Here is a 25,079-nt window from a genome sequence, read left to right as displayed (position 1 = left end):
ATGAATAGGCGTTGCCGGCTGGGAAAGAGGAATGGGCTGATCCCAGAGAAGGTGAGTGGATATGTCAGCCCTGTCACAGGGAATGTTCAGTTTTCTTTCATAGGAAAGCTGTCCTGTGAAGAAGCTTCCTGACCTTGGAGAGCTGTTAGAAGGACAGGAAGAGATTAAGTTGCCTTTCTGTGAGAAAGGGGAAGAGCAGACCAAGAGTGGATTTAGGTGAGTCTAGGGAGGATTTGCCTGGGAGGGTAGTTATAATAGGGAGGAGGAACAAACCAGCCTCCTATGAATAAATAAGCTAGGTGCAGCCAGCCTTGGTGTTGAAAGGAGCTCGACAATCAAAAGGGCTTCACTGTCGCCAAGCCAGTCTCACAAAATAAATGACTGAACTGCATGGAAATGTGTGCAGCCCTAACTGGGTGAAACCCTGTGTCCAGCTCAGCTATGGAGTAACCCCTTTCAGAGAAAGCCCTAAATGTGCCGTTTTAGAGTTTACTAGCTCAAGATTTAATTATTTTTAGAATGTGTAGCTTATGGAGCAGATGGCAGAACAGATAAGCACCAAATCAAATTGGCAAACCAGTATGATAAAATCCATGTCTGTTAGACTGTTAATGAAGAGCTGACTAAACAAAAAATTTATTTTGTGTACTGAAGTTCCAAACCAAGCTATCCTTGCTATTTACATAATAACTAAGTCTCTTGGAGGTACTTGGTAGCAATTTTGTATTTGGTCATGTGACAGGCTGTAATAATGGGGTTGTCACGGCCAATTTGGTGTTGGTATAGCTCAATACTGCAGATGCCTCTTCCTTTATTATTTTCATGGGGAAAGATGTAATTCGAAGTTTTACGTACGTTCAAGTGTAATAATATATCGGCCTTTTTAAAAACATGTATTTTAGGGGCATCTTTATTTCAGTTGCAGTACAGCATGAATTATATAAAGGAACATTATACAGTAGAAGAATTTCCCGGTTCCTCTAAATGTGTGAAAGCTATCTTTTTATGTATACCAGTGTCATGTCCCTACTGCCATATACCCTTGTGCAATATACTGTCAGTCCCTGTTGTATCGTTGTATTATGGAATTACAGTGAATTGGCTTTCCTGGCTCTCTTGTGACTGCTCTTTCTGATTCCATTCCTCCAATGCCTCTTCTTAAATCCAGTTCACAATCTGATTGCACCAACATTTTTCTCCATCTTGTAAACTATGGTGAATAAGGAAATGTTTGGCATCTAGTTAACTTTTCTGTGTATGCTTACACTTGAGAATTTACTTGAGAAATTTTTGAGCTTCATAATCCAAATGTTCAGGAATAGTTGCATGCTCAGTTAACTGGCTCCAAATATTTGCATTTTACAGATGTAAATTAAGCACCTACTTTTGAATATTTAGTCCTATATTTCTGCAGTATGACCCGCCTAGTTTCAGGTATTGTTTGCAGTCTAAGAAAATACATGTGATTTCTTCATTTTTTTTTCCCCCACTGTAAACAATAGTTCTGATAAGTTGGTGGAAACAAATGTACCTATTTTCTATCAACGTGCATTTCTGTTGGTGGTTTAAACGTGTATTGTGCACATCTGTATGTTCAGTTGAACAAATGCATAGGAAATCATTATTACTTGATCTCTTTTGAAAATACAGCCCTTTAAAATCAGTGCGTGTGTTTGTTTGCAGGAAGCGTAGGTTCATACCAAGCTCCAAATGCTACACTCTGAATACTGACCTTGGCTCCAGGTGTTTGTTCCTCTCTCGTGGGTCAAACAGTAACATGGTGGTCAGGAAACAGTTTACAAAGGTATTGTCCATATTTATAAAAATTACATGACTGTAAATGGCTTCTCTTTATTCACAAATTCATGAACTAAATATCAGTTGAAAAATGCTTAAAATCGAATGTAGCATTTGTGCAATAACTAAGGCCTGATATTCACTATAACACTTGTTACAAAATGCGCCAGGTACTCGAGAATTGATTCTGTATTTACAGAATTGATTCTGTACTTACTCTACATATAGAGTAGATTTGAAAAATAATTAAAAGGATCTGGGGATTCATACTAGGGAAGATTCTTCTACTGGTGCTCCGAATCTGGTATACCTCACTAAACCCAATCTGGAGCTGTCAGACTGCCAACACCATCATACTGATGTTGGGTTTCATAGCAGCTCACAAAATAACATGGTTCTATGAGCTGAGGCTTTAAGTAAAAATAATACCAAATATCATGAGACTTTCAATAAAATTGTGTGTTGGCTACCCTGTTCACCCCAGTGGCACAACTGGACATATTAGCCTCACTGCTGTAACTTCTGTTGGTGAGGATCAATGAGCTGCAGCCAGCTCCCTGTGGCTGCCATTCTCCACTACAACTAAGCACATCTGAGATGTAGTTGAGAATTGGGGTCACATAGTCCAATAATAGCTTTTCAGTTACAGTGAGAATTAGAGAGAGAAGTTGTCTAGAGGTTAGGGCATTAGGTCAGGATGTAGGAGGCCTGTCTTCAAGTCCCTGCTTTCCTATCACTACCTGCATGGCCTTGGGCAAATCCCGTAGCTTCTCTGTGCCTCACGTCACCATCTGCAAAACAGAGATGATGGTACTTCCCTACCCCTCATGGGTGTTGTGAATATTATTAAAGATTGTGACTCAGAAACTGTGGTAGTGGGGCCATATAAGTATATAAAATATATTTATAGTCAAATTGAGAAGTTTTAACACCCCCAAAACAAAGCTATTAGCATTGTTATAACTTCAGAAGAGTGGAACAGTAAAATACCCTGTCTACTGGCTTCTAGCCTTGTCCTACCAAGCTGATATTATAACTTAATGCAACACTGACCTCTGGCTTTACTTCCCCAAACTTTACTGCTCTTCGGTCAGTTTCTCCCTCAAACACCTTTGTGTTTTATAAGGCATGTAAATATGTGTCTTTTTTTTTTCCTGCCACTGTTCATGGTAAAGTTTGCTTAAATGTGCCGTAAAGTTGTTTTACAAAAGTTTGATATTAATGTAAAATTAATTATATGTCAATTTATCATTGTTTATTTAAGGATTTGATGAATGAATTGACTAGAGTTACCTGAGTTTTTTGGTAGGCCTAATGTGCCTTTGTATATGTGAAATAATCACAAAGTGATTTAATCACCAACGAGTTATGAGTGCCAAACCCTGAGAGTCCTTACCTGTCCACTGTTGTGATTTGGCAGACTTCGGAAGCAACAGAAAAGCCATGATTTGCGTTCTATAAGGTTTTAGTGCTTCTTCAACAATCTGCCAATTTGTACATTTAGAAAAGTGCTTCTATGGAGGTTTGGTAGGGACTGCATCTTTCTGAGGTCTGGGATTTTTTAAAGTAAACTATAGCTATTTGCTTGGCAAGATAATATTAACAAATTAATATTTCCATACTTCAAAAGGATTTTTGGAACAGAGCCAGGAAAAACAGAGCATTTTTCTTTTTGCCTTTATGAATTTCTGTAACAGGTTCTTCAGAAGAGATAATTTTAGCTATACAAAGCCTTTGCTATACAAAGGAAAGTGCTACATGAAGCCTGCTGTTTCTGCTTTGTTTTGGAGGACATGAATGAAAGGCAGATAGATTCTTCTTCTAAAAATATCCGCATGTATACTGATGGGCAGTACAGTACTTTCTAAATACTTACACTTATTGTTGAAGACTTATTGACACTTATTGTGGAGATTTAACTATAACCGGACAGTATCTCCCATTCCTTAAATATTAATCCCAAGGAAGAGAATATACCCTTCCATGTTTAACTGAGAGCATGAAATTAACTCTGCACACTTTCCCTTTTTCTCTCTCACAACTAATTTCCTGTGTTTTTTCTGTTTCAAGTCTTGTGGCTGTTTGTTGGTGTGGGTTTGCTAGGATTAGGACTGTAATATAAAGCTTATGAGAAGAAATTAGGCCAACGGGTGAGTAATATTTATTTTTTTAAACAAAAAAATATATTTTCAAACACACTGTAACATCTGCAAATGATCCCTTAGAAATCTTTCCAGCAATACACAGCAACCATAAGTCACTCAGTATATGAATATGTATAGAACAGAGGAAAATGGTCATGTGGCTGAGTCACTGGACTGGGTTTTGGGAGATCTGGTCTCAGGTTCTGACTTTGATGCAGACTTCTTGTATGGCATTCGGTAAATCACTTAATCTCTGTGCCTTACTTCCCCGTCTGTTTTTAAAAAAATGCGGGATAATACTTCCTTTCTCCCACCCTTTGTCTGCCTTGTCTCTTTGAATTGCAGTTGTTTTGGTGCAGCAACTGTCTCTTGCTATGAATACATTTGACAGCTGTCACAATGGGGCTCTGATCTTGCTTGGGACTGGTAAGTGCTTCTGTAATACAAATAAAAAATAATGGGTGGGGAAAAATGAAGACTAAAATTAAGTTAGAATTGCCTCCAAAGTGCTTGTCAGAGACTAATGAATAGTGACACTATTAGTATGGTGTAAAACTGAGGAGGGGGGAAAGACAAGTAGGAAAAAGAGAATGGTGCAAAGAAAATGTAGGGCAAAAGAAAGGAAAATTAGACACAGCAAGAGGAGGATGTGGGAAGAGAGAACAAGTGAGAACACGATGGACTGTGAAGTGTGGATTTACAATATAATGTAAACCCAAGGGCTTTTATGGTGTAAAGATGTTTTGGGGCATCTCCAGGATTGGGAAAAGATGTTCAAATGGCCTCTTCTTGAGAGAGTGTCTTTCTACTCTTTCCACCCTCCTTCCATGATGATGAATGTGGATGGTTGTTCTGACTTCCACACTCTGATTGGGGGAATGATAGTGATCTTTCCAGTGCCGCAGTAAAACTTGTATTATATAAGTGTGAGTACACTTTTTTTTTTTTCAAGTAGGCTGATGCAGAGGTACTTTAATCAGGACAGAATTTATTTCAAGGGGTAATGAGGGAGTTCACCTGCTTCACTGATGTTGATGCAAATATTTGCCCATGTGTTCATGACCTAAGAACTTGTGATAGTGATGCATGCAAGTGGTTTTGTACCCAGCAGGTTGGAGACTCTAAACTCAGTGCCTGTAACTTGGCTGAGTCAAATTTTGTTGAGTTGAGCAGTGTTGAAGTGTGTATGACGTTGCATCAGATTCATTTCCAAGCTTCATACATCCCCCTTCGTGAGCAGTACCAAATTTTTATTCCACTTGGTCCTGAATAAGGGTTACCGTCTTCAGTTCAGAAATGGAGTGCTTTGATTAGACTATAGGATTTACCCACCTAACAAGCATTTTGTTTAAAACTGGAACAGGTGAGTTGGTATTAAGTTCTTTATTAGCTGGAATTAAATCCTTGATCTGAAAAGCAGTCACATGCTTCTTGTTTGAAATGCTGTCTTAATCATGACTTGTCACTGGGCTGATGTTGCAATGAGGAATGCTCCATTGATAGTATGTGTAGCAGTATAGGGTAACTACAGTGAAAATCTAAGCTGAAGCTGGTACAGTGACAGGCCTGTTGCGCTGCCATGAAGGAGAACCAGCTTTTGAAAAGACCATGGGACTCTTACCCCACAAATTCACTGATACGTGACAACAGGTTGGTCACTGTAGGGCTGCTGTGTTGTCTCCCCAGCCCAGGAAGGACTAATGCTGCATTGAACTCTATTCAGAACACAGGAGCCACCCTGCTTCCTGCAGCCCCCCCTTAAGCTCTTATAGGAATCACCTGATCCCTTCCCAGCTGCGTCTGATAACTGAACAGGACTTGCTGGCCCCAGGTCCTCTGACTCTTAATGGGACAAACCACCTTGTTACTATGTCACTCTGAATGGAGCCTTTCTGACAAGCTATTCTGAATTAGAAGCATCCCTTCTCGATTCATTGAGGAGATTTGATTTTTTTTTTTAAAAGGGGGTGGGTGGGTGGGATCCGAGCTTCCTATCTGGCCAAAGAGCTGGGTGTTGCGATGACAGCTTCAGGTGAGAGAGATTGTTTTATGCTAACATATTTCAGCATGCAGTTTACTTACAAATGTTAGTTTTGCTTTGAGTATTCAATAGGTTCAGTTTTAAATTAGAGCTGTTTTGATTGAACACATTACATGACATGTTTTTGTTCCATGATTGGATGAATGTTATAAAATCAAGTTTCTGGTGTGAATAATTGCAATTATGAATTAGAAATTAACTTTCTATGACTATTCTGAAATATTACTCAAAACTTGCTTTTATGACAACTATTCTTACTAGTTTTCATTAGAATATTTACAGATGGCAAATACAAAAAAGGGTGTGAATAAAGGTTATGCAAATACACTAAAATGTGAGTGAATGTCTGTCGGTAACTTTTTTTGCGGTATTTATCCAGGTTTACGACACATCATGAATTGGGAGAGAGTAACCCCTCCCCCCTTCTTATTCATTTGCCTACCTTATTTGTGTGGGTACATTTTAAATGTCATGACTTCCTGATTTTCTCTATTTGTGGAAATAATATGCTATTAATAATACCTACAGACCTCTGTGATCTACTTATCTGTGTTAGGAGCATGTACTAATTAAAACGTGTAATCTTAGGTCTTTTTTATTGCACCTTAGATTAAAAGACATAATAGAATTTACCAGGTTTTTAATTCTTCATTCTCTTTTCTTCCAGCCTTCAACGAGAGACTTCTCTGCTGCAATCTGACCTTTCAGGTTTGGATATGACAATGAGGGATGGCCAAACCTGGAAGATGCAGCATTTCTGCTTAATCAAACAGGTACCTTTTTGTGTCAGCCTTATTTTTTCTCCTTTACACCTTGTAGGATATAACTGAAATCATAGGAGCTAGAAAGAAGAGAACCTACTGGGTCATTGAATCCATCCTCCTGTTAGCACAAGACTGTTCCTCACAGCATTGGGATGAAATAGTTTCATTTAAACTTTTGTGTTTATAGCTGTTCCATTATGATCATGTCAGTGATACACTTAAAAATCCACTTGCTTCAAATAAGTAAGAGGAAGTGATATCCCCTCTGGTTTTAAGTGGAATTCCTGGCTGGAGAGAACTTTTTAATAATCAACCTCAGATTTTTTCTTTCTTGTAATAGAGAGGAGTGACTAAACATATTTCTGTAAGCAAAATATTGAAGGTGAAGTGGGCAGTTAACACCTCTGCTGTTGTAGGACAAAGGAGGGTTAGTGGGTGATAGGTTTGTTATAATGAGCCATAAATCCAGTGTCTTTACTGAATCAATTTTTTTTTAATATCTAGCAAAGTTATGAATTTAAGCTCCTATCTGGCTTTAAGATTAAACTCGATAAGTTTATGTAGGAGATGGTATGATGGTATAATATGATTTTGGCAATTAATTGATCTTTAAATATTCATGGTAAATAGGCCCAATGGCCTGTGATGGGATGTTCGATGGGGTGGGATCTGAGTTACTACAGAGAATTCTTTCCTGGGTATCTGGCTGGTGAATCTTGCCCATATGCTCAGGGTTCAGCTGATCGCCATATTTGGGGTCGGGAAGGAATTTTCCTCCAGGGCAAATTGGAAGAGGCCCTGTGGGTTTTTCGCCTTCCTCTGTAGCATAGGGCACGGGTCACTTGCTGGAGGATTCTCTGCACCTTGAAGTCTTTAAACCATGATTTGAGGACTTAATAGCTCAGACATAGGTGAGAGGTTCATCGCAGGATTGGGTGGGTGAGATTCTGTGGCCTGCATTGTGCAGGAGGTCAGACTAGATGATCATAATGGTCCCTTCTGACCTTAATATCTATGAATCTATGTGCAGGTTTCCTTTGAGGATGAGGACTAAGAGGCCACTTTTCACAAGTCAGTCACTCCATATCTGACCTGCACAAAGGAAGCCTGCACAATTCTTCCAAAAGATGAGCCTGAGAGCTTAAATTCATCACTGTGTTAATCACTAAAAAAAATAGTTGTAATGAACTGTAAATCGATTGTCTTTATTGAATGACTCTGTAACCCACTAGCTCTTCTTGTCCTACGACTGCAGAGGTGTTAACTGTGCACTTCACTTTGAATGGCCTCTTGCAACACGTGGAGCTCCTTATGCTTAACAATCTGTTCCACCTTGTATGTAGCTGTGATATTCTATGTACCTTTCCCAGACCTGAAGTAGAGCTCTTTGTAACCTCAAAAGCTTGTCTCTTTCCCCGACAAAGGTTGGTCCAATTAAAGATATTACCTCACCCGCTTTGTCTCTCTGATATCCTGTGACCAACATGGCTACAACAACACTGCAAAGCAAAATATTTGGTACATTTACTGAAAGAAAGTTTAAGTTTAAAGACTGTTTCGGATAAACTTGGCTCCATATTTAGTTTGTTTTTTTAACTTCTCCATTGTTTTTAATTCCAATGGAAACCATTTTAAAATAAACATTCCCTTACAATGTCTGCAAGCAAAATATTTCAGCATTGTGGATTTCTTGAGCACCTGAAAATGAAATGGCTAGCTATGAATTATAAACTTGAAAAATGAACTCGTCTATTTGCATTGTAAAAGCTGAGAAATGTATAACGTTAACATGATAAATAGTGGTATGAGAGAGAAATTCTTATTAAAATATACTTGATTTTGTACTCTCAGGTGTTGTTTTTAACATATATGAGCAAGGAAATTTGCTTTTCTAGCACTATGTATGTGTCTGGATTGTCCCTACTGCTCTCATGAATGGAAGGGGCCAAAATCAGGTGGCACTGGAGTGTGGTGGGAGGCTTTGTAACATTATTCTCAGACAAGCTCCTCTGCAGGTGCACAAAGGGCATTAGGAAGGAGTGATATTGGGGTTAACATTATGGTTTGTGTGTTCCCCTTCTACTAAGGGAACCAGTTGAGCAGGGGTTGTCTCCATGTCAATGAGCAGTTTTTGCAGGCACTGACGCAGCATGTCATGCTGACGTATGACATGGGGGTTAGGAAGCAACGAGAGGCACTGGACTACTGCACAGACGGCTCTGACCTCCTCAAGTGCCCTGATGGTTTCGTGTTTAGGGAGCTGACACCTTGGCCCATTCAGTAGGCAACCCCCACCCTCTAAAAAAACCAATTCAGAACTCCAGGAGTTGAAAGTTGGGCTACTCTCTGTCCTCTTAGTGTTTTTTTCCCTTCAGATAGAACAGTGTAGCCCATGTTTTTAGCCTGAAAGTATCTATATAAGAAATATATTGAAAGTATTTATTTATCATGCACATTAAAACCCATCAACTGAAGCCTTCATGAACCAAAAGCACAAATGACAGGATCAGTAATTTACTTATTTTCCTTTGAAAGTTTCTTTGTGCTAATGAAATGTTTATTTCCAAAAGAAGCAATTCAGAAGTCAAAAACTGTAGTAAGAAATTTCAAGACAAACCTTAGATTAAGAAATCTACATCTCTATCTACTGGTGACATAGGTTTAATATAAAATTACAGAATTCTATGTTTTATACAAATATTGCATGGCTTACTAAGAAATTCATAAATTTACTAATAATTGAGGTGTAGCAATTTGAGATTTGAGAAAGGAGCAAGCATTGCTTTGTTTCTGATTAAAATGACCTGATTTTTATGAGAATCATAGAATAAAAACATCATGTCTAGGGAAGAGAAAACTTCTCCCACATTGTCAGCTATCAACATGCCTCAACCTTGACCTTAAGGGGACATTTCTAATGGTGAGTGAGCAGCTCATTTGCTGTGCTCATTCATTTCTTGTCTCTGATGAGACAGCCAATAAAAGTGCCGAACATGAAGGTGAGTTTTTGTGAAGTGAACACTTGCCTGTTCTGAACGGGACCCAGACTAGCTTACTTTACGTAGATCAACAGTCATCAAATAATATCCATTTCAATCATTACCTGTGTGAGCTGCATTTGAGCTGATCCCTAGAAAGGAAGAGTTCTGTGTCCCATTCAAATCCTCTGAGCCACCAAGTCCTTCATTGGTATTTTTATTATACTAAATAAATCGCTCTAAAAGTGTTCTTGAAGTAAGGCTGCAATTCTATCTTGTGGGGGTGCAGGAGAGACTTCAGGTACACTATTAACAAACACTTTTGTGGAATGGGCTGAATTATTGGTGTAAGGGGTCCATACTGAGGGGTCTTAGGTTAGGAAGGGCTGGGAGCACTTCAGAAACAGCATACATAACCAGTGGATGGACCAATCTCTGGTCAATGTAGAATTGGCACTGACTGGTGCTAGAGGGAGCTGCATCCATTCTGTGTGATCAGAAGAATAACTTTCGGTCTTTTTGATAGTTATAGTTTTTCAAAAATTTGTCTCCCAGGTGCAGATTTTATTACCATTCTGGAGAGTGATACCTCTAAGCCATTCATTGGGAACATTGATCCAACCATGTGGTTAGGAGAAAAACTGGTTTTTTACACCAATTTTGGTCCAAGCACAAGGGATCACGTGTCGGGGTGAGTTATCTCTGGAAACAGATGGTGCGGAAAGACACGGATTTTTAAAAATATTAATTAAAATGTGACAAGCTTTAATTATAAAAGTTCTTAGCAACTTAATGTACAATACAGCCCTTATTTTTCCAAAGGTGGATGAGGGACACTCAAAACCTTGGTAAAATCAGGGAAGCTGGACAGCAGACTTTGAGAACAGTGTATGCCAAGTTCCTAGCTACAGAATGCAGCAAAGAAGATGCCAGTTTAGAAAAGGCCAATTTTCAAAGTCTGCCCTCCAGATTCTTCTACCCTGCAGCAGAATGAAGGGAATTACTACTGGTTTGTAGTCTGGCTAGACTGAGAAGAGCCGTGCTCCAAACACTATAGCTAGCTGGTGTTTCTCTTCAGTACGTTCTGTCCTTGGGGAGTTTGGGATTCAGGCGTAAGTACAATATAAATTGTTTCAGAGTAGCAGCCGTGTTATTCTGCAAAAAGAAAAGGAGTACTTGTGGCACCTTAGAGACTAACAAGTTTATTTGAGCATAAGCTTTTGTGAGCTACAGCTCACTTCATCAGATGCATGCAGTGGAAAATACAGTGGGGAGATTTTATATACACAGAGAACATGAAACAATGGGTGTTACCATACACACTGTAACAAGAGTGATCAGGTAAGGTGAGCTATTACCAGCAGGAGAGAAAAAAACCTTTGGTAGTAATAATCAAGGGTGGGCCATTTCCAGCAGTTGACAAGAACATGTGAGGAACGGTAGGGGAGGAAAATAAACATGGGGAAATAGTTTTACTTTGTGTAATGACACATCCACTCACAGTCTTTATTCAAGCCTAATGTAATGGTGTCCAGTTTGCAAATTAATTCCAATTCAGCGGTCTCTCGTTGGAGTCTGTTTCTGAAGTTTTTTTGTTGAAGAATTGTGACTTTTATGTCTGTAATCGAGTGGCCAGAGAGATTGAAGTGTTCTCCGACTGGTTTTTGAATGTTATAATTCTTGATGTCTGATTTGTGTCCATTTATTCTTTTACGTAGAGACTGTCTGGTTTGGCCAATGTACATGGCAGAGGGGCATTGCTGGCACATGATGCCAACTGTGTCCACATATCTATTCAGGGGACACCATCATAGAGCCTAATCACATCAGCCACACTATCAGAGGCTCGTTCACCTGCACATCCACCAATGTGATATATGCCATCAAGTGCCAGCAATGCTCCTCTGCCATGTACATTGGCCAAACCGGACAATCTCTATGTAAAAGAATAAATCCAACCGCCCTCTGCTCCTCGTCCCTGACCGCCACGTCCCAGGACCCACCGCCCCTAACTGCCCCCCGGGATCCCACCCCCTTATTCAACCCCCCTGCTCCCTGTCCCCTGACTGCTCCTCCCAATCCCTAGCCACACCCCTGCCCCCTGACAGGCCCCCCGGGACTGCCACTCCTAACCCTCCCTGTTCCCCATCCCCTGACCGCCCCCCCAGAACCTCTGCCCCATCCAACAGCCCGTGCTCTCTGACTGTCCCCCAGGACTCCTTGCTCCCCGCCCCCTTACCAGCAGCAGGAGCTTGAAGCTGCACAACCCAGCCAGAGGCAGCTGCACTCTCCATGCTGCCCAGTAGGAGTGGCAGGCCAGAGCACTGCCCACGCGGCGGCATGGCTGTTGGGGAGAGGGGCTAGCCTCCCCGGCTGGGAGCTCAAGGGCTGGGCAGGATGATCCTGCCGGTCGGATGTGGCCCACAGGCCGTAGTTTGCCCACCTCTCGTCTACAGAGTCAAGATTGGCTTTGAAACTATATCGGATTCCTCCCCCTCACCTCAGCCTCCTCCCTCTCAGTAGAGTTCCATTATGTTCCATCAGGGAGGGTAGACTGGCATATTTTGTGGCAGGTAGATGGCATAAATTGTGGCTTGGTAAGAAGTTATAGGGCCTAAGTGTAGGGTGTTCTTTTTTTCCCCTCTGCACCGAAAGAGAGCAATTCTGAGACTTCTAAGACACGTTGCATAAACAGCAAGAAAAAAACAAGTTCAGTACCTTTACTGGACAGCTAAAACTGGAGGTGTGAAATGTGACTTCCCGCTTCTGAAATGAAGAACTGCGCTGATAAATCAAAAGCTTGAGGGGATTAACAAATATATTGCCTTTCTCAATCTTTCCTGGAATGTCTTGGTTATGGCTGTGTAATGTATGTTAATAGTTGGGCAGGTTTTGTGAATCTTTTAAGTCGCTATAACTCATTTTGCTTTATTCTCCACAGTATCTAATATTAAGATCCCAATTATTAGATTTAGGGATTTATCTTTTAATTACTGTAGCTTATGCAGAGATAACTATACATTCAGTTAAGGAATATAATATGCAAAAAAGCTTCTGAAAACAGCTGGAGTTTGTTAGTGAGGTCAGGGCCAGGAGCAGAGCTAGGTGGTGCTCCCTCCCTGCCCCCCATGGGAGCTGTCCCAGGTCCCAGCTGTTCTCCCCCCGCCCAAGTTTTTCCAGTTTGGGGGCCTTTGGCATAAAACCTAGAAGAAACAGCTAAGCAGCTTCCAGTTTACTCTGTGTTTAGACGTTATTCATAGTGCTGTAAGGTGTACTTGGCACTTTAAACTAATGAACGGGCCATGCTTAAAACAGGATTCTGTCCTGAGGAGATCACAGGATAAGAGCACAGAAAATGTGAGTTGTACTGGAGCAGCAAGCAATTACTGGTGGCAGTTCCATAAACTCCCTAATTATTATAATCATGTTAGAAAGCAAGTTGAAAGTGTCTGGCCATAACCACCTGTTTAAAGAATGGCCAGGATCCAGAGGCATGTGGGAGGTAGTTTAAAATGATCGGTTTGCTTCCTTCTGCCCACCCATTAAGTTCTCCCTCACCCCTTTCCCACCTCAAAAGCTTCATTCCCAGTTAGCTGTATTTCTTGGAAACTGTCTTACTAATTAAACTGAATTGGTCTGAAACGGCTCCCAATTTGGCCTCTAAAAGACAGCTTAAAGCAGGCAACCCAGTCACTTCCATTTTTCTATCCAACTTTGTGTCCTCACCCCCAAAGAATCTGGCTGTCAGGGTAGCAGAGAAGGGAGGAGAAGCACATCCCAACAAGAAGGGAGTGGGAGGAGCTGGCCATGGAGAGGGGGAAGCACCTGTGTTTCTCTCAGTCCATGACTACACTAGAAAGCTAAGGCAACATCGAGCCTCCGATTTAAGCAAATTGATCTTGCATGTCCACACTACGCTCATTGTGTCGGCAGAGTGCATCCTCAGTAGCAGGGCTTGTATTGACTCACTGAGCACTGCACGGTGGGTAGCCATCCCACAGTGCACATAGCTGAGTGGAATTTTGGCTTGGGCTTACAATGCCTTATGGAACCAAACGCTGACACGGGTGGTTATGGGAACATGGCATTAGCCTCCCATGATGCGCTTACCTCCTCCCTATGCGGACACCATAGCACGATAAGCATGGACCCCGCTCAGCTGTACACTGTTGTGAGCATTACAAGCACCTCATGCCTTATCCTGCAGTATTTACACAGCCGATACAGGAGTTGCTGTGCAGAACATTGCCATGCAAGCAGCCCTGATGGAAGACATAGAGTGGAGCAATTTGCAATTGCTGGCAACTGTCATCATCACCTTGACATGGTTGAGCGCTGTTTCTGGGCCCGGGAAACACCTCCTGGAGGCCGGTTCATTTGAATTGAAAAAGAATAGAAACAAGCAGCCCACCTGGTAGCTGTGCATGGGGAATGGAAGGAGCTCAGTGCTTAGTGCCAGCATTCCTACCTACTGACCAGCCTACAGTTCCCTCCAGCAGTGTTCCTCCCTGGCCATTCTGCCCTGCCCTTCAGCAGTGTTCCTCTAGTGACCTAAAGCCTCCAGCCCAGCTTTCCATGTATTTAGGGGAGAATACTAGTGTTACCAATTCTTGCAAATTGCTCAAGTCTTGTGATAGTTGATGGATTTTTTTCTTAAAAGCCCTAGCTCCAGGAGTCAAGTGATTATTGGGATCTCAGCTTTCACTTAAGGAAAAAAAATTCTAGCCTTCATGGATACAAAGAAAGGTTTGAAAACATGACCTGAGTGCAACTAAAAGTCTCGGAAGCCAAAAGCCTCCTTTGAGGGAGGAACTTGCTTTTTCAACCCACCCAAGCACCAGATCCTTTGGAGAAGGGGCACAAGATCATCCCATATCAAGCATTGCTCTGTTTATCAGTTTATAGTGCTATTGTCAGCTTGCTAAGGAAGCAGGTGCAAAGTAAATTGTGTTTTGAGACTAATTATGAGAATTCATATTCATAATGGAGGCTTTATAATCGGTTAATTAAAAATATAATTTTATTGCTGCTTTTGAAAGTGGGGAACAGTAATCAGAAACCATAACTTTTAAATTAATAAAGGATTATTTTTAAAAAATTGGGATTATATCAGTGGAGGTCTTTTTTGTTTGGCTTGTGTTAAGTGCGTATTAGCTGTAGGAGGAAGCAAACCAACTACACTACTTGGATCAGTGATACTTTTATTGGAGTCATTTAGAAACCCAGTAAATACAGTAAGAGAACTGGGAAGGTATATTCTGGCATAAAGCCTTTTGACCTGCATCTGTCCGGCAGTACCAATGCAAGGCTCTACAATACAAGCATACAGGAAAATAATGATTTTCTGGTGTTGTCTATGCACACAACCTGCATTGGTTAAATTAAAATCAGTCTTTAAATCAATTTTGTTAAATCAGTACATGTTCCAGCACCATTTTTGTTGGTAGTATTTGTGGGACACCGTTTTTGAATGGTGTTAGAGAAATTGTTACATTATCTAGGCTTTAGCATGATTCTGTAATGCAATGCTAGGATCTGGTTGTCCCGTCCATAGTACAATTAAAAGGTCAAGTTAGAATGTGGACGTTCCAAAATGTGCCACACAGTTATATGCTGGCACAGTTAAACTTATAATTTAGACAGACCCAAAGTCTTAACTGCAGAAGATACTCAGATGAGAAATTCATGGTGATTAGAGCTCAGTATAAAAATGTAGAACAAGCTATTCATGGAGTGTGTTGAGGAGAAAGAAGCTCTTATTTGCAGCTAATTTGCACCAGAGGTCAAACATTTCAAAAGTTTAAAAAGCATCCTATTTTTGTAAACTTTCACACACTGTTTTCCACTGCATAACCCATGGTTTTCTGTGTTTGTATCAGTGAGAATCTTTTCTGATCCTTTAAAAAAATGTTTTTGTAATTGTTTCCCACTGCTTTCAGAGATGACTTGGACAGGAAGCTCCAGGCTATTGCTATTTCAAACCTCTTGAAGAATAGCTCGCGACAGCTTGTGTTTCTAGGATATATCACTTCAGCTCCTGGATCCAGAGATTACATAGAAGTAATTGAAAATGGTAATGTTAAGGTAATATAGAACTACTACTAACTATAACAATTAACTAATTTAGAAAAGATGAATTTAATATTCCAAATGAGTAACCTACATAGATTATAGGGTTAAAAATACACATACCTTTTAAAAAACAACTTGTTTTAAAATCTGTCCCATTTTTCAATTACCTGTTACGAACTATTATTTTAGAAATAAAATACCTTTAAAAAAATCAGTCTTCCTTTACTTACCTGCCTGGATCTAACATCAGGATTCTGTTTCCTTTGCAACTTTTGACTACATCTCAAGCAAATCATTTCCTTGTTCTGTGTCCACATGCAGATTCTGTTACTGAGGCCTGGTCTACATTTAAAATTTCGATCAACCTAGCTATGTTGCTCAGGGGTGTGAAAAATTTATACCCTTGAGCACTGTAATTAAGTCTACCTAACCCCCGGTGTAGACGCAGGTAGATTGATGGAAGAATTCTTCTGTCGACCTAGCTAGTGCTGCTCAGGATCTTGGACTACCTACATTGATGGAAAAAACACCTTCTGTCAATGTAGGAAGCATCTGCACTGTCAGTGTAGGAAGCAGCTGTAGTGCCCCTAGTGTAGACATGCCCTGACTTGAGGTCCATCTTTGAAGAAACCTTGTCATGTTTGCTTTATTTTTCCCCCATAGGATATTGACAGTAAGGATAATGACAGGTGGTGTGATTATATCATGTATCATGGACTAATACGGTATGTCAAAATGGATAATTTACTCGTTTTAGATATGTTACCATTATCACTTTTAGATCTCATGACAGAAGCCTGTATAACTCCTCTGAATGGAAGAGCTTAGTTCTTGTCTTTAATTTACATCAAACTTTCTGACTGGCTGAAGGCAGACTACTAAATTACATGCAGGCAGTCAGGTATAACATGAAGTAATATGGAACCTGATAAGTGGATGTCAGACTTAGTGTGATTCTACTTTGTAAAGTTACTCTGTAAAAATGACATCATGGGGCTCCATCTTTGTGTTTCTAAGACTTCAGGTCAAATCTGCTTGGTTAATACATAAAGACTATTTTCCTAAATCCCAGCTTGGCAATCTCATCCTGGAATTCTTGCTCACTCATCACCACCAGTGATACAAATTCTGAAATATCATCCTGGGGCTTGATCTTGTGAGGTGTAGGGCACTCTGGCCCCTGTCCAGCAAAGCTTTGCACTGACATCAGTGAAAATACTCGTGCTTAAAGTTAACCACATGCTAAGTGCTTTGCTGGACCAGGGCTGGATGCTTAGCACCTTGCAGGATTGAGCCTCTAGTAAATAATTCTGTTGGTGATTCATGAGCCAGAATAGACTCCAGCTCACTCTAACATAGCAGTGTAGAGTCTGCAGTGTTAACAGGAATAAAAAGTAGTAAACTATATTGTCCATAAGGAGACTGAATACACACAGAGAAAAGCTGTATTGAGTGAGATGCCATTTATAACACAACTTTTATTATTACGCCTGTATTTTAAGTTCAGTCATTTTCCCTGAATGTTTATTGGAAACTTTCAAAATGATTTAATTGAAAAAAGTTGTTGAGACATACCAATATATTCTAATGATTGTAAACTACAACATAATGCTTTCTAAATAATATTCCTGGTCCTACATCTGATTTGCTGTGTGATCTCAGGCACTTACACTGTTTCTCAGTTTTTCCATGTGCAAAATTGTGTTTTGAGGCTTATGTTGTAGAGTGCTTTGAGATCTTTGGATGAAAGGTTCTATAGAATTGAAAAGAATTATATTAGTGGGTTAAAATAACTATTAAAGACACTGATTTAAAAATGTGATGATCTGACTTTGAGCTATTTCTTCAAAGTAATTTTGTGTTTGGATGTGATAGGTTGGGTTATGTCCGCATTTCTCATGCTGGCCTGAGTGATTCAGAAGTTCAGATGGCCAAATTTAGGATCCCAGATGACTTGGATAGTTACGTTGACAATGACAAAATCATCATTGACCCCAGCCAAGTTCCTGAGGACATCCATTTCAACCCAAGGTCAGCGTATAAGAAAAATATTTGAAGATGATCATTATTTATTTATTTGTATTACCAAAAACGGAAAACTTGAGGAACTGTCACATTCCAGGGTGTATTCCAGACCAGTGAGGGGTTTCACCGCCTGTTCTGCAACCTTGGGTGCCTGACAGTGCTTTACTGTTGTAGCTCCCAACCAGGGCCACTCACAAACAGCCTAACAGCATGTTACACCCTGAGTGTCTGATTGTAGCTGCAACCCTGGTTCAGCAGCTCGGACCCCAGCAGCCTGTCGGCAATGTTCCAGTCACTCTCTGGCTTCCACCAGCCTTTCAGGATGACCCTAACACACTCCCCATCCCAAACTTCCATAAAATCTGTATTCTGCATTGTCCTACTCTCTCCTAGACAATTAAGTTATTAAAGGTCTGTTCCCCCTGTATTCAACAGTTTGCTACTTTAACTGGAGTTACCAAACAGTTCAGTTTAAACATAACATTGGATTAGATTAAAAATACAAGAAGTTTATTTAACTACAAAGAGAGGTGTTAAGTGAGTATAAGTATAAGGTATTAAAGTTAGAAATGGTTTAAAGATAAAACCCTTTCTAGTAGCTAAAACTTAAACACGCTAGACTTGGTTCAAGGTAAAATCCTTACCATATGTTTCCAGGCATGCGGCTGACCAAATTCTCTGGTCAGGGTCACCCCGCAAAGTCAAAGGGCTGGTTCCTTTGTCTTCTTAGGGGAGAGAGAGAGACGGATCCCTTGGGTTTTCTTCCCTCTTTCTTTTATATTTCAGTTAACCCTTGAAGTGGATTCTTCTGAGAGTTACCCCTCAAAGAATGGTTTATTCAAAGAGTAAAGAAATGATCTGGAGTCTGGTGAAGGAGACTCCATGTTCTTTCTTCTCACCTGCGTTTTCTGAAACATAAGTTTACTCTGTCTCCTGCCATCTCCTCCCCCTACTGTCTCAAGGACGCTGTTTACTATTTATATGTAAATTGAGGTAAATACACATTTCATCCAGGATACTTCTGTCTGGGTAGGTCTGTGTGATTTTGAACATGTGCTAAGAACATCATGCAGGGGGATTTCAAAACTTTGCATTTAATGTTGCTGCACACATTTTACCATGATATTATTGACCAGCAAGTTATTAGTTTTCAAATTATATCTAACAAGGCATATTTTATACAAAGATTATTACAGTAGTGTATGGGGGGAATACAGGGGGGTTTTCGGGCACAGGAACAAAACTGGGCTTTATAAATATAACAGGGGAGGCAACATGGCCTGCTGGACTGAGCACAAGATTAGGAGGCCAGACCTCCTTATTTCTAATTAATTTCTTCCACTGATTTGCCATATGCCTTGAGTTATTTAGCCTTTCTGTACCCCAGTGTACAGCTCTGTGAAGTGAAGATACCTACCTCACATTGGTGACGTGTGGATTAATTCGTGACTCCTTTTAAAGTCAATGTGAGTTGCATGTTCCTCCGCACCTCTCAGGGCGACATTTTATATAGTGCTTTATAAAATACAATATAAATGTGAAACAGGCACTACATACAGATTTCTAAATGTTTCATCTGTCAAAAATAGTATGTAGTCATAACAGAACAAGTTACAGAAAACGAGTTTTTGGAGCAGATGGTGCCGTTTTCCTGCTAATACACAGGAAGTAAGAGAAATAAGGATAAAAAGGAAATTTGTTCTGCGCTGAAATCAGTGGGAGAAGTTCTTAAGTTTCATGAGGTAAATTTCAGTATTTGTTTTTTAGGTATTGATGTCAGTTGGATTATGCATGTGATTGAAGATTTCCGCAATCTGTCCCATATGTTGAAACTTACCTAAAATCCATATTCAAAGTCCTGATCTTTGTCCATTTATTTCAATGCAGATGAGTTTCTTCCTGTTCTAATTTCTTTTACTCCTGCCTGAAAGCAGGAAAATGACAGCTCCCAAGAACAAGCTTTATCTTTTAGCTATAATTTTTAAAAGGAAATTTTCTGTTGTTTTTATATGTCTAGCTAATGCTGGCATTGTTAATAAACAATGCTGATGTTTTTGTAAAAGAAAACCTCAATAATAGTCAAGCAGTAATTAAAAGCTACATGTTTAAGTGTGATGTGCAATATACTTCTCTCCATTCATCTAGGGCTTACAGCTTTTTGGCATAATTTTAAGAGTAGGGAGTCTGGACAAACAGTGTGTCTGAGCCTTCAGGCACTACACAGGTGAAATCCTGTCTTCATTAAAGTCAACGGCAAAACTCCCATTGATTTCAGTGGGGCCAGGATTTCACTGCATCTGTGCAACTCTTATTCAACTGAAGTTCCATTTATGAAATATCCATCGCATTGGGCCGTCATATAATCATTTATGCTGCATATTTAAATGTGTTTGTTATACTCACTCCTTCATAACTAGAGCATATAGGTAATTATTATTTACTTTACCAGGTTGTAGCTGCTGATTCTGATACAAATAGACTTTTGTCTATTTTGTCTATTTTGCTACATATTGCTGTAATAGACTAAACTTTTTATTTTCCTAAATAGAACTTTCTATTTTTGCTTCAGACCTGTCATTATGTGTAATTTGCCTTTCAGACATTCTTGCTTTTTTTCTCCCATCTTTACTTTACAAAAAAAAAGTATTCTCAACAAGTCTACTTTAAAATGAAGCCTAGTTTAAAAACAATTGTTCAGATTAAATGTTAATTACACTATAAAATTTTGTGATTTAATTGCATGGGTTAATTCATTGTTGTTACATTGTAATGATTTTGCTTTGTTAATTATTTTTTCTTAGGTTTGGATCCTACAAAGATGGACACAACTATGAACATATTCATCATTTCCATATGAGTACCCCCAAGTATTTTAAACAGACTAGAATGAGGAAATAACACATCAGTGTGACCAGAAAGAGAGGTCTGTAGATTTAAATCAAACTGCCAAGCAACCAAAACTACACCTTTTAGAGACTGAGCATCTTCCAGGCTACATAATATTGTTGATGTCTTGCAATATGTGATGACTAATAACTTATGAAATTGTAAAACTTTTTCTTTACGGTTCACTCTCTTAATTTTTTAAAGAAAGAAATTACCAATCAAAATAGTCAGTAATGTGGGAGGGAGGGAAGGTTTTGTTAGATTTTATAATGACAAGTTTGTCCATTAAGTGGATAACATGTAGGCCAGATTCTCTGCTTTACGCTCATCAAAGCAGAACATGGTGGCTGTCAGGGAACTGGTTATGGGTCCTTCATTTCCCCCATGCGTTTTTTTCTTGCACTAGCTGGTAATGGTTCTCAAGAGACTAATTGCCAGTTGAATATATCCCCCTGTCCTGACATGCCCCCTGCAGTGGGGGATTCAGGGAGGGTGGGTATGCCAGCTCTGTACCTCCTAATGACTTTCCTGCGCTGAGAGAATCATGAGCGAGAGGGATGCAGCTAGTTTATGCTTCTTTTTCACCAACTGAGCATCTCAAAGAACCTCCAGTTACAGGTGTGTAACGTCCTCCTCTTCTTAGAGTGGTGGTTCCTACATGTATTCCAAACGTGGGTGAGCAGTGAGCAGCATGGAAGTGGGTCCAAGGATGTGAGAGGAATGAAATGTGTAGCCTGACATGGTCTGCTGTTGTTGCCTGGGCGATGGCATAGTGCGACGTGAACGTGTGTATGGAGTGCCACATTGCTGCATGACAGATGTCTTGCCATGAGATGTCCACTAGGCAGGTCGATGTGGCTGCTTGGTCTTGTGTAGAGTGTGCTGTGACCCTATCAGGCAACAGTATGCTGGATAAGGTGTAGCATTTGTGGATGCATCTGGAGACCTATTTGGAAATTTATTGAGAGGGGAAGGCTTGGCAAAGATGCTGGAACCTTTGTAAAAGTGGGGGAGGGGACAAGGCCAAAGTGGTGGGGGAATTTTCCCCCCACCCCGCATTTCCCTGGGATCTCACTGCCTCCCTCTGCATTGCCGTGAGCTCCCTTCTGTGGCCTCATACCCTAAGTCCACCCCACTCCTTGCCTCTTGACCACAGTGCCCACCCGTAAGGCTGGCCCTGTGTTCACCTTATTTCCAAATTCCACTGTCTTCATGGTTTGGCATCATGATACACATGCCAAAATTAAAACTCCCAGGCTCAGAGTGGAGTAAGATCTAAATAGCAGGCTACTAGCATCAAGATTTACATACCGCTTCTAGTGGCCAAGATTCATACTCTCAGTATATTAGGATGCACCCAACAGGGCCATAATGACAGGATTCACATTAGAGAGATAAGGTGGGTGAGGTAATATCTTTTATTGGACCAGCTTCTGTTGGTGATAGAGACAAGCCTTTAAGCTTACAGATCTGAAGAAGAGCTCTGCGTAAGCTCGGAAGCTTGTCTCTCTCACCAACAGAAGTAAGAAGAACTCTGTGTGGCTTGAAAGCTTGTAACTTTCACCAACAGAAGTTGGTCTAATAAAGATACTACCTCATCCACCTTGTCTCTCTAATATCCTGGGACCAACAGGGCTACAAGAACACTGCAAACAAAAATGGAGGATTCACATTAACAGCCCAGAGTGACCATCACAGCAGGACACTATTTTCAGGATTCATATTCCTAGCATAATGTCGTCATTACATCAGGGAACTAGCACTACCAGCACAATGAGATAAATATAGCTGTGTATGTGCACTCCAAAAATTCACAGTACAAGCACCCAGGGATCCATACATCAGGATAGCAGTGTCAGAATTTCTACTTTTGGGGGAATTCTGCACCAAGAAAAATAAAAAATTCTGTGCCAAAATTTTTAAAATTCTGCGCACAATACTTCTAAATTCTGCAAAATTCTGCATATTTTATTTGTCAAAATAACACAATATAATCATACTAGTTTCAATTATTTTGGTAATTTATTTCAAAATACCTGTCAGCAAGTATGTCTGTAACAAAACAGACAAAAGAAAAGATTCTGGTAATTTTTTTTGACAAATATATTCCTTACTAGGCATATTAATACAGAACTTTGAGTAATTCATTTAAACTACAATACAGAAACATATTTCCTGCACCCGACAGAAGTAGTCCAAAGGCTTGGGGGAGTCAGAGATAATGGAGGAGCTGAGTGAGAGGGAAGGAGCCTGCAGTGAACCTGGTGGATTGTTGGGTATGGTTTGGAGAAGTATGGAACAGGGTTTTTTGGGTGGGGAGGGGGGAGCGGAGGAATTGTTAGGGAGTTGGGTAGCCTCCCCCATGCTAACCCTGGCTGACCCCAAGTCTTTCCCATTCAGTCAGGCACATCTGTCCCTGTCCCCACTCGTCCCATTCCCATGTGGCCCTGCACCCCACTCCTATTCAGCCCCTGGCTCAGTGCTGTCACCCCACTAGCTCCTGAGCCAACACCCTAATCTATTCCCCTTACTAACCATTCTGAACCCCAGTCTGTGACCTCTACAGCATCCCTGTTTGTCCCACTCTATCTGTCCTAACCTGGCTTCGCAGGCAGGGTGCTGTGATGAACTTCTACTCCTGGGGGAATTCTGCGCCACTGCGGATGGCACTATCCATGTGTTTACACATCCTACCACTGTCCATTTCATGAAAGGTCTCCTCAGTACCTTCCCAACAGTACTCAAGCTCACACCCCTGTGGGACAGAATACACTCTGCCCAAGAAGTGCTGCAGTTCTGCCTTTTACCCACCAGAGGCTGCTGTGGTGCCAGAACAGCCACTCAGCTGGCTGCATTCCTCTGCATGGAAGGGGCCCTCTGTGGAGCCAGCCTGGGAGCCTGCCCATGAGATGCAGATAGGAGGCGGGGTGGCCCCAGGTGAACAGGGGCTGGTGCTGCTGATGACGTGGCACCTCTCTGAAGCAGAGCGAGCCTGGTGCTCCCCACCCTCGCCCACTCTAAGGTGTTTTCTTTTATAAAAAGTGGGAGGGATTAGTCCTCCCACTTTTAAAAGTGAGGGGGGCATGGCCTCCTTGAGCCCTCCGTTCCAGTGCCACTGGATCGGTTGGCAGTGGCTACAAAGAGTTTTGGCAATGCACAAAAGGCATGGGTCCTATGGAGGCAGAATGCCAGTTCATGGCAGACGTTGAAGGAATTCAGGATCCTGTCTACGTGGGAGGCATGTGGTTTTGGACAGGAGACATGTAAGTGGATGCATTGATTTAGGTGGAACTCTGACATTTTTCTGGAGGAATTTAGGATGTAGCTGTAAGGAAACTGTCCACCAGTTCACTGACCTGTCTGGCTGAGGTAATGCTGCTAAGGACTGCACCTTTATGGAGAGATGGGAGAGGAAGCCCATTGCCAGTGGCTTTGAGGGTGGTTTCATGAGGGTGGAGAGAATGAGATTAAGGTCTCACGGGGACATGGGTTTGAGTACTGGTGGGAAGGTACTGAGGAGACCTTTCATGAAATGGATGGAAATTGGCCAGGGCTGCTGGGTATGGGCCCCGTCGGCCCAGTAACTAATCTGCCACTGGAGGGAGGCCAGAACCATCCAGGAAATTATAACTTTGGCCTCCAAATGGTCCATGTGGGGTCTGTAGCTGGAGAGGAGCTACTGCTAGAGGCAATGCATGTGCGTGCAGTGTCACTGAGGTACAGGCTGCTATATGTCCAAGGAGGGAGGGACAGCGATGGACAATGGTTCGTGGGTTGTGGCATAGGTCTGCAATTATGGTCATCAGTGTTACGAAGTGGTCCACTGGTGGAAGGCTTGTGCCATGCTGGAGTCGAGCCACGTTCTAATAAAGTCAATCATCTGCATAGGTACAAGCACTGATTTCTCCTCATTGATGCAAATACCTAGAGACATGAAGAAAGTGTGAAGGGTGAGGATGGTGGAGGTTAGGTCTTGTTGGAATAGGACAAGGAGCCAGTCATCCAGGTAGGGGTACACTGAATACTCCTGGGAGAATTCAGTACAAAAAAATTAAAAATTCTGCACACAATATTTTAAAGTTCTGCAAAAGTCTGCATATTTTATTTGTCAAAATAACACTATAATCACACCAGTTTTCAATTATTTTGGTAATTTATTTCAAAATACCTGTCAGCATCTGTAACAATAGAGACAAAAAAAAAGTTTCCCCCAGGAGTAGAGAATTAAAGAAACCTTTACAGCAATGCAGCTCTTGTTTCTCTGTTATGCTTTGTTGGGCATCTCAGTCTGGATATGTCACATGTGCCAGCTGGGCACATCTTTGGGGGAAAACTCTCTGCCTCTCTGGTCTCAGATACCCACACCCCTCCC

The 25,079-nt window shown here is 41.0% G+C and overlaps 1 protein-coding gene across 1 annotated transcript; it reads left to right on the top strand.

Moving 5' to 3' along the window:
- Positions 1–22,753, top strand: CWH43 (cell wall biogenesis 43 C-terminal homolog; the record flags this gene model as incomplete). The annotated part of the gene is given in 13 exon segments (XM_084625758.1): positions 1–51; positions 104–216; positions 2,051–2,206; positions 3,545–3,654; positions 3,868–3,911; positions 3,915–3,947; positions 6,650–6,679; positions 6,683–6,755; positions 10,280–10,415; positions 15,664–15,808; positions 16,460–16,521; positions 17,672–17,827; positions 20,623–22,753. Coding segments are annotated over 13 exon segments (1,206 nt in total). The 3' UTR covers positions 20,720–22,753.
- Between the last annotated feature and the right edge of the window lie 2,326 nt (positions 22,754–25,079).

The sequence above is a fragment of the Lepidochelys olivacea genome (genome assembly GCF_965140295.1).
Source record: "Lepidochelys olivacea isolate rLepOli2 genome assembly, chromosome: 4".
NCBI classification, from domain to species: Eukaryota; Metazoa; Chordata; order Testudines; family Cheloniidae; genus Lepidochelys; species Lepidochelys olivacea.
The sequence above is the reverse complement of the archived record's forward strand: the minus strand, read 5'-3'. Positions and strand labels throughout refer to the sequence as shown.